Source organism: Coregonus clupeaformis, chromosome 12, assembly GCF_020615455.1.
Source record: "Coregonus clupeaformis isolate EN_2021a chromosome 12, ASM2061545v1, whole genome shotgun sequence".
Lineage (NCBI taxonomy): Eukaryota > Metazoa > Chordata > Actinopteri > Salmoniformes > Salmonidae > Coregonus > Coregonus clupeaformis.
This window is the reverse complement of record NC_059203.1, coordinates 15958816-15972754: the sequence shown is the minus strand read 5'-3', so window position 1 is coordinate 15972754 and position 13939 is coordinate 15958816. Positions and strand designations below refer to the sequence as shown.

Below are 13939 nucleotides of genomic sequence, written 5' to 3'. Positions count from 1 at the left end.
ATGTTACTGTCTGATGATGTATCACTACATGTTACTGTCTGATGATGTATCACTACATGTTACTGTCTGATGTATCACTACATGTTACTGTCTGATGTATCACTACATGTTACTGTCTGATGATGTATCACTACATGTTACTGTCTGATGATGTATCACTACATGTTACTGTCTGATGAGGTATCAATACATGTTACTGTCTGATGATGTATCACTACATGTTACTGTCTGATGATGTATCACTACATGTTACTGTCTGATGATGTATCACTACATGTTACTGTCTGATGTATAACTACATGTTACTGTCTGATGATGTATCACTACATGTTACTGACTAGCTAGCTAATGCTACGTGTATGATCTGTGTAGTTATATTATTTGTATCTCAGAGACATTTGCATTGCTAGTTATAGCCTAATGTTAGCTAGCTAACATTGAACCTGGTTTATGCAGGGTAGTAATGTTATGAGTTGGGATTATTGTTCATTGTTTAGCTAGCTAGCTGCATGTCTAAACAAAAGACTCCACAATGCTGTAACTATTTCAATAGAATGTTTATGATGTCACTGCGACAACTGTCGATAGACTCTGGCTATCTACTCTGATTTCAGTGCACTCTCGTTAGAGTGTGCCAGAGCGCAGAATAACTGATGAATTTATGAACGCTCAACACCCGTTGAATATTAACAATTTTTTTTTTTTACATTTTAGTCATTTAGCAGACACTCTTATCCAGAGCGACTTACAGGAGCAATTATGTGCCTTGCTCAAGGGCACATTGACAGATTTTTCACCTAGTCGGCTCGGGGATTAAAACCAGCGACCTTTCGGTTACTGGCACAACGCTCTTAACCACTAAGCTACCTGCCAGTGTCAGTAAACATTGGCAAAAAAGCATAATTAAATTGTTGCCTGCATCACAGTTGCAGACACCAACACTCTGGATAACATAAAAACAGCCTAACCAGCTCTGCTAGGGCGAGTAAAATGGTCAGAGTGAGCTATTCTCTCATTTGTGTCTGGAAGTAGCTAGCAAGCTAGCCAACGTTACCAAGTTAGCTTGGGTACTTGACTGCTGTTGTGAGGTCAGAATGCTCGGATCAACCCTACTTTTCGGCCAGAGCGTCTAGTGTGCGCTCTGAACGGTCCGAGAGTGAAACGCTCTAAATTTACGAACGGCCAATCTGACAACGTTCTGAGTTTACGAACGGCCAGAGCACACTCTGGCACTCTAGATAAAAACACACCTGTAGTATAAACCAGCCTTTAGTCTTGATATCTTTGGTTGTTTAGCACATGGCCTCACATGTGAATCCTTAAAGAGATGGGTGGGGCTAAAGCTTAAGAGGGTGTGAATTATGCTGAATGGGTGAAGACAAAGAAGAGCTCTCCAGTAGGTACCAAAACATTCAAGGGCCATTTTCTCAAAAGTGAGGTTACAAGTTTAACTTTCAAAGCAGAATTGTAGTGTATGATATACAATTTTCTAGCTCTGATTCTCTAATTTTATCCAATGTAAAAGACACAATTTCAAATTTTGCTACATAAGACCGAATCGAGCCGGTCGGTCACATTTGATGACAAATACTGAATGCAGGCCTACATAGTATATATTTCTCAGGAACATACAATGCATATCCTCTTGACTCAGGATCTTGATATGCATTTTGATACGCTAATGTTCCAGGAAACTAGGCGTATGTCACGCCGCGCATCACTACTTCACAGGAGAGGCATTTGAACGTAATTCTTATTTTTTCATCAAAATGCGTTTTTTTGGCAGAAATGCCTTTTGGAACATGTGTCCTTTCATGTGCCTTAATAACAAACCTGTATGCCATCTGTAAATACGAATACAAATGTTACATTACGAGCCTAGTTGGTTTAGCCACGAAGAAAGACAAGAACCTTCCCGCTAGCCATGATTGGCTGAGATAATGTATGGGCTGGACATGCTGAGAGATGAGTTCGGATTGGTCTATCATGTAGCATGCTTCTGTCTATAACATGAGCTGCTCAGTATGTGTAGATAATCCTTGCTACCACAGCTTTTTGAAAGATATAATGTTAGCCATGTGAACGGCAAACGTGTTGCTACTGCTCTCATCAACATTGCTGACATGAATTTAGCAGGCGCTATCGACAAAGATTGTGATAGACTTTCTGCACACAGTCAGTATGAACCGGAGTGACTTGACACAATTGGCCAAACAAGCTGTAGCTAGCTACAAAGTAAACGGAAAAGACCATGCAACCATGCATATGGGTAAGAGTCTAGCTACATTTTCAGATATTATACGATTCTAATTTTGTCAAAGTCTTTTTCATTGCAAGTGAAAGCATACAGTTAGCTAGCTAGCAAACGTTAGCTTGTTGGCTCGCTAGCTAACGTTATGTGTATGATCTGTGTAGTAATATTATTTGTATCTCAGAAAGCCATTTGCATTGCTAGTTATAGCCTAATGTTAGTTAGCTAGCTAACATTGAACCTAGTTGGTTAGCTTTAGCTACCTGCAGATTTATATTACAGCATTTCATGCTTGGTGGCTAGCTATGGCAATCCATTTGAACTGTAGCTACTGTATGGGTTGGGATTATGGTTCATTGTTTAGCTACTGTAGCTAGCTGCATGTCTAAACAAAAGACTCCACTTCGCCAGATGATTACATGACCCATCAAGTATACCAGGTGTGTCTGGGGGTAATTACAGCCATCTATTGTATTTCATGAACAATAGTGGCCCATCCACTTAGCTAGATGTGGCTGGGGGGTGGTTATAGCATTTATTTCACATGACCCATCAATTTAGACAAGTGTGTCTGGGAAACCATCATCTAATAATTATAAAATATTTTTTTATCTGGACACTTTCTATTTTTGATATTGCTACTATGCAAATATGCAAGTAACCATTACACTGTGCCGTTTACACCTTCTGTATCCTGTGCATGTGACAAATAAACTTTGATTTGATTTGATATAGTGTGTGTTTACCAGAGATGGTAATGTGAAGAACAACATGATTTGCACCAAAGTCAGATTAGGATATAGGCCAAGGACTAGATAAAGTGTATTTTTACCAGGAGTTTTTCCTTATTGTAGGCTACTACTTTCACCAGTTTTAGTCTTGAAATCTTTGGTTGTTTACTACACTACCTTACTCACCCTGTTTAGCACATGGCCTCACATGTGAATCCTTAAAGCGATGGGTGGGGCTAAGGCTTAAGAGGGTGTGAACGATGCTGAATGGGTGTAGACAAAGAAGAGCTCTCCAGTAGGTGTACAAAAACATTCAAGGGCCATTTTCTCAAATGTAGGGTTACAAGTTTATCAACTTTCAAAGCAGAATTACTTTACCATTATTCCTCAACTGTAGTGTATGATATACAATTTTCTAGCTCTGAATCTCTACTTTTATCCAATGTAAAAATCACAATTTCAAATGTTGTATATAAGATCGAATTGTCATCTGGGTTTGGCCGGTGTAGGCCGTCATTGTAAATAAGAATTTGTTCTTAACTGACTTGCCTAGTTAAATAAAGGTTAAATTATATTTAATATTAAATTTGATATGCTAATCAAACTTAAGTATTTTATTCTCTGAATCAAACTAAAGTCAACCTCCTCTTTTATTCTCTGAAGCTTTTGAGGCTTTGAGGATGATGGTTTCAGGTTGTACACACACACACACACACACACACACACACACACACACACACACACACACACACACACACACACACACACACACACACACACACACACACACACACACACACACACACACACACACACACACACACACACACACACACACACACACACACACACACACACACACACACACACACACACACACACACGTACACGCACACTCCAGTCATAGGTTTCAGTTTGTATACTCCTCAGTCCTCTTCACATCGTGTCGGAGACGGACTGGACATAGAAAAACTATGGCAAATGGGGCCAGTCCTTTCTAAATTGGGTTATTGTTTTTTGTAAAATGACCATTATATTGCTAATAATGGGGTGGTTAAGAAAAAATTGTCCTGTGTTGGGTCCTCAAGGATTTATTTTGCCTACAGTGGGGAGAACAAGTATTTGATACACTGCCGATTTTGCAGGTTTTCCTACTTACAAAGCATGTAGAGGTCTGTAATTTTTATTATAGGTACACTTCAACTGTGAGAGACGGAATCTAAAACAAATATCCAGAAAATCACATTGTATGATTTTTAAGTAATTAATTTGCATTTTATTGCATGACATAAGTATTTGATACATCAGAAAAGCAGAACTTAATATTTGGTACAGAAACCTTTGTTTGCAATTACAGAGATCATACGTTTCCTTTAGGTCTTGACCAGGTTTGCACACACTGCAGCAGGGATTTTGGCCCACTCCTCCATACAGACCTTCTCCAGATCCTTCAGGTTTCGGGGCTGTCATGGGCAATACGGACTTTCAGCTCCCTCCAAAGATTTTCTATTGGGTTCAGGTCTGGAGACTGGCTAGGCCACTCCAGGACCTTGAGATGCTTCTCACGGAGCCACTCCTTAGTTGCCCTGGCTGTGTGTTTCGGGTTGTTGTCATGCTGGAAGACCCAGCCACGACCCATCTTCAATGGTTACTGAGGGAAGGGAGGTTGTTGGCCAAGATCTCGCGATACATGGCCCCATCCATCCTCCCCTCAATATGGTGCAGTTGTCCTGTCCCCTTTGCAGAAAAGCATCCCCAAATAATGATGTTTCCACCTCCATGCTTCACGTTTGGGATGGTGTTCTTGGGGTTGTACTCATCCTTCTTCTTCCCCCAAACACGGCGAGTGGAGTTTAGACCAAAAAGCTCTATTTTTGTCTCATCAGACCACATGACCTTCTCTTATTCCTCCTCTGGATCATCCAGATGGTCATTGGCAAACTTCAGACGGGCCTGGACATGCGCTGGCTTGAGCAGGGGGACCTTGCGTGCGCTGCAGGATTTTAATCCATGACGGCATAGTGTGTTACTAATGGTTTTCTTTGAGACTGTGGTCCCAGCTCTCTTCAGGTCATTGACCAGGTCCTGCCGTGTAGTTCTGGGCTGATCCCTCACCTTCCTCATGATCATTGATGCCCCACGAGGTGAGATCTTGCATGGAGCCCCAGACCGAGGGTGATTGACCGTCATCTTGAACTTCTTCCATTTTCTAATAATTGCGCCAACAGTTGTTGCCTTCTCACCAAGCTGCTTGCCTATTGTCCTGTAGCCCATCCCAGCCTTGTGCAGGTCTACAGTTTTATCCCTGATGTCCTTACACAGCTCTCTGGTCTTGGCCATTGTGGAGAGGTTGGAGTCTGTTTGATTGAGTGTGTGGACAGGTGTCTTTTATACAGGTAACAAGTTCAAACAGGTGCAGTTAATACAGGTAATGAGTGGAGAACAGGACGGCTTCTTAAAGAAAAACTCACAGGTCTGTGAGAGCCGGAATTCTTACTGGTTGGTAGGTGATCAAATACTTATGTCATGCAATAAAATACAAATTAATTACTTAAAAATCATACAATGTGATTTTCTGGATTTTTGTTTTAGATTCCGTCTCTCACAGTTGAAGTGTACCTATGATAAAAATTACAGACCTCTACATGCTTTGTAAGTAAGAAAACCTGCAAAATCGGCAGTGTATCAAATACTTGTTCTCCCCACTGTATGTGTTGGAAATGCCCGGGCAGATTTCTGTTCCCAGTCCGTTCTTGCATCTAGTGAAAAGTCAGGTTGTCTCTAGCCTGGTCCCAGATCTGTTTGTACTGTCTTGCCAACTCTATCATTGATCATTGTCATCCCTATAGGAGTTGACAAGAATGCTCAAACAGATCTGGGACCAGAATGAGGAATCAATACCAACCATTTGTATTGATTCCTCAGCCCTCAATGACTGGGATTATCTAGCATTGTGGCTGCAAACTGGGGTGGCTGCAGTATGCGACTGCAATCCGCAGACTGGAGCGGGCTGCAGACTTCGGGTGGCTGCAATATGGGATCTGTAACTGGCCTAATTCAATCTGAACGCCTGTGATGTCTGGGAGGAAGTGAGCACAGACATGAAAACCACAGACGACGTCACTGTTAGTGTGTCAAGACACACAATGAGAAAGACGTGCGTAAAGACCAGACAGACCAACATGGGCCCTGCTTCATTCTATTACCAACCTGGGGGGAAACTCTCCCCAGAAAACAGTGAAACGTTCCCACAACGTAAGGTAACGTCGCAATAATATGCTGGGTCTAAACATGTATTATTTCACTACCGCCGCTTTCAGACTAGATTATATCTTCTGCTATCCCATGTTCAGGTGTGTATATTGTATGTAGATGCTTCATCATTGTTATATCTGAATCTGGCAGAGCTAGCTCAGCTACTTAAGTTAATACGGCAATTCAGCAGTGTAAAGCCCACACGTCTGACAGACCTATCTGGACTTCACCGGAACAGTGATTATCCATCTGGAGCAAGCAGTTATTTACATAATAATGAGCCCCTGTGGTATCGCTCAGCTTTAGGCTGTCATAGGCCTATATGAAACACTGTACCACCTCTGACAAACTCACCTCTTTTCCTCTAAAATGTGTTCAAACACTCAAAAGATAATTGTCCGTTCAATAATTTCCCGTCAAAAAAAACGTAAAAGATGATTTTATGTACTAAACGTAAAGACGATATGAGTGTGTGTGTGTGAATACGTGTGCGTGAATACGTGTCAGTACTCACATTCTCCGCTGTCCCCTCCCGGAGGCTGGTAGAAGGACAGCCCCAGAGAGATCAAGGCGGCCACCTCCAGGATGATCAGAGTCACGTCCTGCAGGGCCTCCCATACTAACTGGAGGAAGGTTTTTGGCTTCTTTGGAGGTATAAGGTTTTCCCCGTACACTTCTTTCCTCTTATCTAGATCAGTTACATCTCCTGTTAAGCCTGTTGGGAAAAGGGAGAATAAAGAATATCGTTTTAATAAAGGAAACTGAAAAGATCACCTGTTCAAAAATACAATAGATAATTAAACCTGTTCAAATGTACTACTTTCTCCTAAAGACAACTATTGTGCAAATCGCATCTACATTCATTCTTATTGACCAAATACTTATTTTCCACCATAATTTGCAAATAAATTCATTAAAAATCCTACAATGTGATTTTCTGGAAATTATTTTCTCATTTTGTCTGTCATAGTTGACGTGTACCTATGATGAAAATGACAGGCCTCTCTCATCTTTTTAAGTGGGAGAACTTGCACAATTGGTGGCTGACTAAATACTTTTTTCCCCCACTGTACATACACCAACTATCCACTGGCGTGAGGATCCTGGCAGCGGGTCAAACTGAGCAGCAGTTGGGTAAATGTGATTGGGATACTGGTGGTGTTCCTATGATAGCATGCCGTCAGACTGCAGTGAATAACACATTTTGACTGCTCATGATTTTTCTATATTATTACGCTACTAAGTCATGCCCTCCTCCGTCCTTCACCTTCACTAAATAAGACTATATACCACACTGTCGGTGTTAGAATCTTAATATCACAAACAGAACTGGCGTTATAACCAGTTTTAGGAGGGCAAGTCATTTTTTAGAATGGTTTTCCCCGATTGCCCCTCCTTCTCCCAACAGTAGGGCCTGCTCCGCTCCTTCTCCCAACAGTAGGGCCTGCTCCACTCCTTCTCCCAACAGTAGGGTCTGCTCCGCTCCTTCTCCCAACAGTAGGGCCCGCTCCCCTCCTTCTCCCAACAGTAGGGCCCGCTCCCCTCCTTCTCCCAACAGTAGGGCCTGCTCCGCTCCTTCTCCCAACAGTAGGGCCCGCTCCGCTCCTTCTCCCAACAGTAGGGCCTGCTCCTTGTCCCAACAGTAGGGCCTGCTCTGCTCCTTCTCCCAACAGTAGGGCCCGCTCCGCTCCTTCTCCCAACAGTAGGGCCTGCTCCGCTCCTTCTCCCAACAGTAGGGCCCGCTCCTTCTCCCAACAGTACCACTCCTTGTCCCAACAGTAGGGCCCGCTCCCCTCCTTCTCCCAACAGTAGGGCCTGCTCCACTCCTTCTCCTAACAGTAGGGCCTGCTCCGCTCCTTCTCCCAACAGTAGGGCCCGCTCCTTCTCCCAACAGTACCACTCCTTGTCCCAACAGTAGGGCCCGCTCCCCTCCTTCTCCCAACAGTAGGGCCTGCTCCGCTCCTTCTCCCAATAGTAGGGCCTGCTCCGCTCCTTCTCCCAACAGTAGGGCCCGCTCCTTCTCCCAACAGTACCACTCCTTGTCCCAACAGTAGGGCCCGCTCCCCTCCTTCTCCCAACAGTAGGGCCTGCTCCACTCCTTCTCCCAACAGTAGGGCCTGCTCCGCTCCTTCTCCCAACAGTAGGGCCTGCTCCACTCCTTCTCCCAACAGTAGGGCCTGCTCCGCTCCTTCTCCCAACAGTAGGGCCTGCTCCACTCCTTCTCCCAACAGTAGGGCCTGCTCCTTCTCCCAACAGTACCACTCCTTGTCCCAACAGTAGGGCCTGCTCCGCTCCTTCTCCCAACAGTAGGGCCTGCTCCCCTCCTTCTCCCAACAGTAGGGCCTGCTCCACTCCTTCTCCCAACAGTAGGGCCTGCTCCGCTCCTTCTCCCAACAGTAGGGCCTGCTCCTTCTCCCAACAGTAGGGCCTGCTCCACTCCTTCTCCCAACAGTAGGGCCTGCTCCTCTCCTTCTCCCAACAGTAGGGCCCGCTCCGCTCCTTCTCCCAACAGTAGGGCCTGCTCCACTCCTTCTCCCAACAGTAGGGCCTGCTCCTCTCCTTCTCCCAACAGTAGGGCCCGCTCCGCTCCTTCTCCCAACAGTAGGGCCTGCTCCCCTCCTTCTCCCAACAGTAGGGCCTGCTCCCCTCCTTCTCCCAACAGTAGGGCCTGCTCCCCTCCTTCTCCCAACAGTAGGGCCTGCTCCCCTCCTTCTCCCAACAGTAGGGCCTGCTCCCCTCCTTCTCCAAACAGTAGGGCCTGCTCTGCTCCTTCTCCCAACAGTAGGGCCTGCTCCGCTCCTTCTCCCAACAGTAGGGCCTGCTCCTTCTCCCAACAGTAGGGCCTGCTCCACTCCTTCTCCCAACAGTAGGGCCTGCTCCCCTCCTTCTCCCAACATTGGGGCCTGCTCCACTCCTTCTCCCAACAGTAGGGCCTGCTCCGCTCCTTCTCCCAACAGTAGGGCCTGCTCCCCTCCTTCTCCCAACAGAAGGGCCTGCTCCACTCCTTCTCCCAACAGTAGGGCCTGCTCCCCTCCTTCTCCCAACAGTGGGGCCTGTTCTGCTCCTTCTCCCAACAGTAGGGCCTGCTCTGCTCCTTCTCCCAACAGTGGGGCCTGCTCTGCTCCTTCTCCCAACAGTAGGGCCTGCTCTGCTCCTTCTCCCAACAGTAGGGCCTGCTCCACTCCTTGTCCCAACAGTTGGGCCTGCTCCGCTCCTTCTCCCAACAGTAGGGCCCGCTCCTCTCCTTCTCCCAACAGTAGGGCCTGCTCTGCTCCTTCTCCCAACAGTGGGGCCTGCTCTGCTCCTTCTCCCAACAGTAGGGCCTGCTCTGCTCCTTCTCCCAACAGTACCACTCCTTGTCCCAACAGTAGGGCCTGCTCTGCTCCTTCTTCCAACATTAGGGCCTGCTCCACTCCTTCTTCCAACAGTAGGGCCCGCTCCGCTCCTTCTCCCAACAGTACCACTCCTTGTCCCAACAGTAGGGCCTGCTCCTCTCCTTCTTCCAACATTAGGGCCTGCTCCACTCCTTCTTCCAACAGTAGGGCCCGCTCCGCTCCTTCTCCCAACAGTACCACTCCTTCTCCCAACAGTAGGGCCCGCTGAGAGTCTTTAGGTGCCTTTTGGCAAACTCCAAGTGGGCTGTCATGTGCCTTTTACTGAGGAGTGGCTTCCGTCTGGCCACTCTACCATAAAGGCCTGATTGGTGGAGTGCTGCAGAGATGGTTGTCCTTCTGGAAGGTTCTCCCATCTCCACAGAGGAACTCTGGAGCTCTGTCAGAGTGACCATCGGGTTCTTGGTCACCTCCCTGACCAAGGACCTTCTCCCCCAATTTCTCAGTTTGGCCGGACAGCCAGCTCTAGGAAGAGTCTTGGTGGTTCCAAACTTCTTCCATTTAAGAATGATGGAGGCCATGGTGTTCTTGGGGACCTTCAATGCTGCAGACATTTGTTGGTACCCTTCCCCAGATCTGTGCCTCGACACAATCCTGTCTCGGAGCTCTACGGACAATTCCTTCGACCTCATGGCTTGGTTTTTGCTCTGACATGCACTGTTAACTGTGGGACCTTATATAGACAGGTGTGTGCCTTTCCAAATCATGTCAAATCAATTGAATTGACCACAAGTGGACTCCAATCAAGTTGTAGAAACATCTCAACGATGATCAATGGAAACAGGATGCACCTGAGCTCAATTTCGAGATTCATAGCAAAGGGTCTGAATACTTTTGTAAATAAGGTATTTCAGTTTTTTATTTTTAATACATTTGCACAGATTTCTAAAACCTGCTTCTGCTTTGTCTTTACGGGGTATTGTGGGTAGATTGATGAGGATTTTTATTTATTTAATCCAGTTTAGAATAAGGCTGTAACGTAACAAAATGTAGAAAAAGTCAAGGGGTCTGAATACTTTCCGAATGCACTGTATGTTATCACCAATTGTGAATGAACAACAGAGCGGCCCATTCTATTGCTGAATGGCTTTCAATTTCTGTGAAAATATCCACATTGGGCAGCAGGTTATGTTACCCAAGGCCTTCATAAACAAAACCAAATTATATTAATTTTTGTGATAGCATATATGAAATATATCCATTACACTGTTAGAATGTTGCAGTCAGAATGACTTCTCGTTAGCTTGAAGAGGGGTCCATGGAGACCCAGCGGTTCTAGTGATAACTGGTGGTGTTATTATGAGAGAGGAAGAGACCCAGCGGTTCTAGTGATAACTGGTGGTGTTATTATGAGAGAGAAAGAGAGAGTGTCATCATTGTAACAGACGGTAGCTCTAACGTTTAAAGCAGCGTAGTATGAGGTGAGATGGCACCAAACTGCACGCCTACATGTGATATGACCATGTCTTCGCCTGGTGAGAAGGAGGAAGACAATAGAGAGAGAGAGAAAGAGCTATGGAGAGAGAGAAGGGGAGAGAAAGGGTGAAAAGGGAGAGATAGTGATAGTGTTAGTGATAGAAATAGTGATAGAAAAAGTGATAGAGAGAGTGATAGAGATAGAGAGTGATAGTGATAGAGATAGTGGTAGAGATATAGATAGAGATAGAGATAGAGATAGAGTTAGAGATAATGATAATGATAGTGATAGAGATAGTGATAGAGATAGAGATAGTGAAAATGATAGAGATATATATAGATAGTGATAGAAATAGTGATAGAGATAGAGATATAGATAGTAGTAAAGATAGATATAGAGATAGTGATAGTGATAGTGATAGAGATAGATAAAGAGATATAGACAGTGATAGAGATAGAGATATAGTGAGAGATAGTGAAAGTGATAGAGATAGTGATCGAGATAGAGATAGTGATAGAGATAGAGATAGTGATAGTGATAGAGATAGTGATATAAATAGTGATAGAGATAGAGCTAGGGATAGAGATAGTGATAGAGATAGCGATAGAGATAGTCATAGAGATAGTGATAGAGATAGTGATAGAGATTGTGATAGTGACAGAGAAAGTGATAGAGATAGTGATAGTGATAGTGATATAGAAATAGTGATATTGATAGAGATAGTTATAGAGATAGTGTTATATATAGCGATAGAGATAGTGATATCGATAGAGATAGTGATATAGATAGATAGAGATAGTGATAAAGATCGTGATAGAGATATCGATAGTGATAGAGATAGACATAGTGATAGTGATAGAGATAGTGATAGAGGAAGAGATAGTGATAGAGATAGTGATAGTGATAGAAAAAGAGATATTGATAGATATTTTGATAGGTATAGAGATAGAGATCGTCATAGTGAGAGAGAACGTGATAGAGATAGACATAGTGATAGTGAAAGAGATAGAGCTAGAGGTAGTGATGGAGATAGTGATAGAGATAGAGATAGAGATAGAGATAGTGATAGAGATAGAGCTAGGGATAGAGATAGTGATAGTGATAGAGATAGAGATAGAGATAGTGATAGAGATAGTGAAAGAGATATAGATAGTGATAGAGATATAGACAGTTATAGAGATAGATAGAGATATATATAGAGTGAGTGATAGTGATAGAGATAGTGATAGTGATAGAGATAGATACAGAGATATAGACAGTGATAGAGATAGAGATAGATAGTGAGAGATAGTGAAAGTGATAGAGATAGTGATCGAGATAGAGATAGCGATAGCAATAGCGATAGTGATAGTGATAGTGATAGAGATATTGATAGTGATAGAAATAGTGATAGAGATAGAGCTAGGGATAGAGATAGTGATAGAGATAGGTATAGAGATAGTCATAGAGATAGTGATAGAGATAGAGATAGTGATAGTGATAGTGATAGAGATAGAGATAGAGATAGAGATAGTGATGTAGAAATAGTGATAGAGATAGTTATAGAGATAGTGATATATATAGGGATAGAGATAGTGATAGTGATAGAGATAGTGATAGAGATCGTGATAGAGATATTGATAGTGATAGAGATAGACATAGTGATAGTGATAGAGATAGTGATAGAGAAAGATATAGTGATAGAGATAGTGATAGAGATAGAGATAGTGATAGAGAAAGAGATATTGATAGAGCTTTTGATAGGTATAGAGATAGAGATCGTCATAGTGAGAGAGAACGTGATAGAGATAGACATAGTGATAGTGATAGAGATAGTGATAGAGAAAGTGATAGAGACAGAGACAGTGATAGTGAAAGAGATAGAGCTAGAGGTAGTGATGTAGACAGTGATAGAGATAGAGCTAGGGAATAGAGATAGTGATAGCGTATAGTGATAGAGATAGAGATAGTGATAGAGATAGAGATAGTGATAGAGATAATGATAGAGATAGAGATAGAGATAGAGATAGTGATAGAGATAGAAATAGTGAAGGTGATAGAGATAGAGATAGTTATAGAGATAGTGATATAGTGATAGAGATAGTGATATCGATGGAGATAGTGATAGAGATAGTGATAGAGATAGAGATAGAGATAGTGATAGAGATAATGATAGAGATAGAGATAGAGATAGAGATAGTGATAGTGATAGAGATAGTGATATCGATGGAGATAGTGATAGAGATAGTGATAGAGATAGAGATAGAGATAGTGATAGATAGTGATAGATAGAGATAGAGATAGTGATAGAGATAGAGATATTGATAGAGATAGTGATAGAGATATAGATAGTCAGTGAGAGAGATAGTGATAGAGATAGAGATAGTGAAAGTGATATAGATAGTGATTGTTATTGAGATAGAGATGTTGATAGAGAGATAGAGATAGTAATAGAGTTAGTGATAGAGAAAGTGATAGAGACAGAGATAGTGATAGTGAAAGAGATAGAGCTAGAGATAGTGTAGGAGATAGTGATAGTGACAGCAATAGTGATGGAGATAGTGATAGTAACAGAGATAGTGATGTAGATGGTGATAGAGATAGTGATAGAGATAGTGATAGTGACAGAGATAGTGATGGAGATAGTGATAGTGACAGAGATAGTGATGGAGATAGTGATAGTGACGGAGATAGTGATGGAGAATGTGATAGTGATGGAGATAGGAATAGTGACAGAGATAGTGATGGAGATAGTGACGGAGATAGTGATGGAGCTAGTGATAGTGATGGAGATAGTGATGGAGTAGAAAAGGAGAAGACAATAGAAGGAGAAGCAGCAGAGAGATGGGAGGGGTTCAGGTAGGAGGAGGAGTGGATCAGGGAGGGTGACGACTGAGGCTGAGAACAACCAGCG

General features: G+C 43.4%; 1 protein-coding gene across 12 annotated transcripts in view; it reads right to left on the bottom strand.

The window, feature by feature from the left end:
• Positions 1-13939, bottom strand: part of atp2b2 (ATPase plasma membrane Ca2+ transporting 2) — a 265384-nt gene that overhangs the window by 159115 nt on the left and 92330 nt on the right. For all 12 annotated transcript variants that reach the window (XM_041891842.2, XM_041891845.2, XM_041891844.2 and 9 more), the window contains one exon: positions 6752-6952. In XM_041891842.2, the coding sequence (XP_041747776.1) occupies positions 6752-6952 (201 nt within the window). The remainder of the gene's footprint in view (positions 1-6751; positions 6953-13939) is intronic.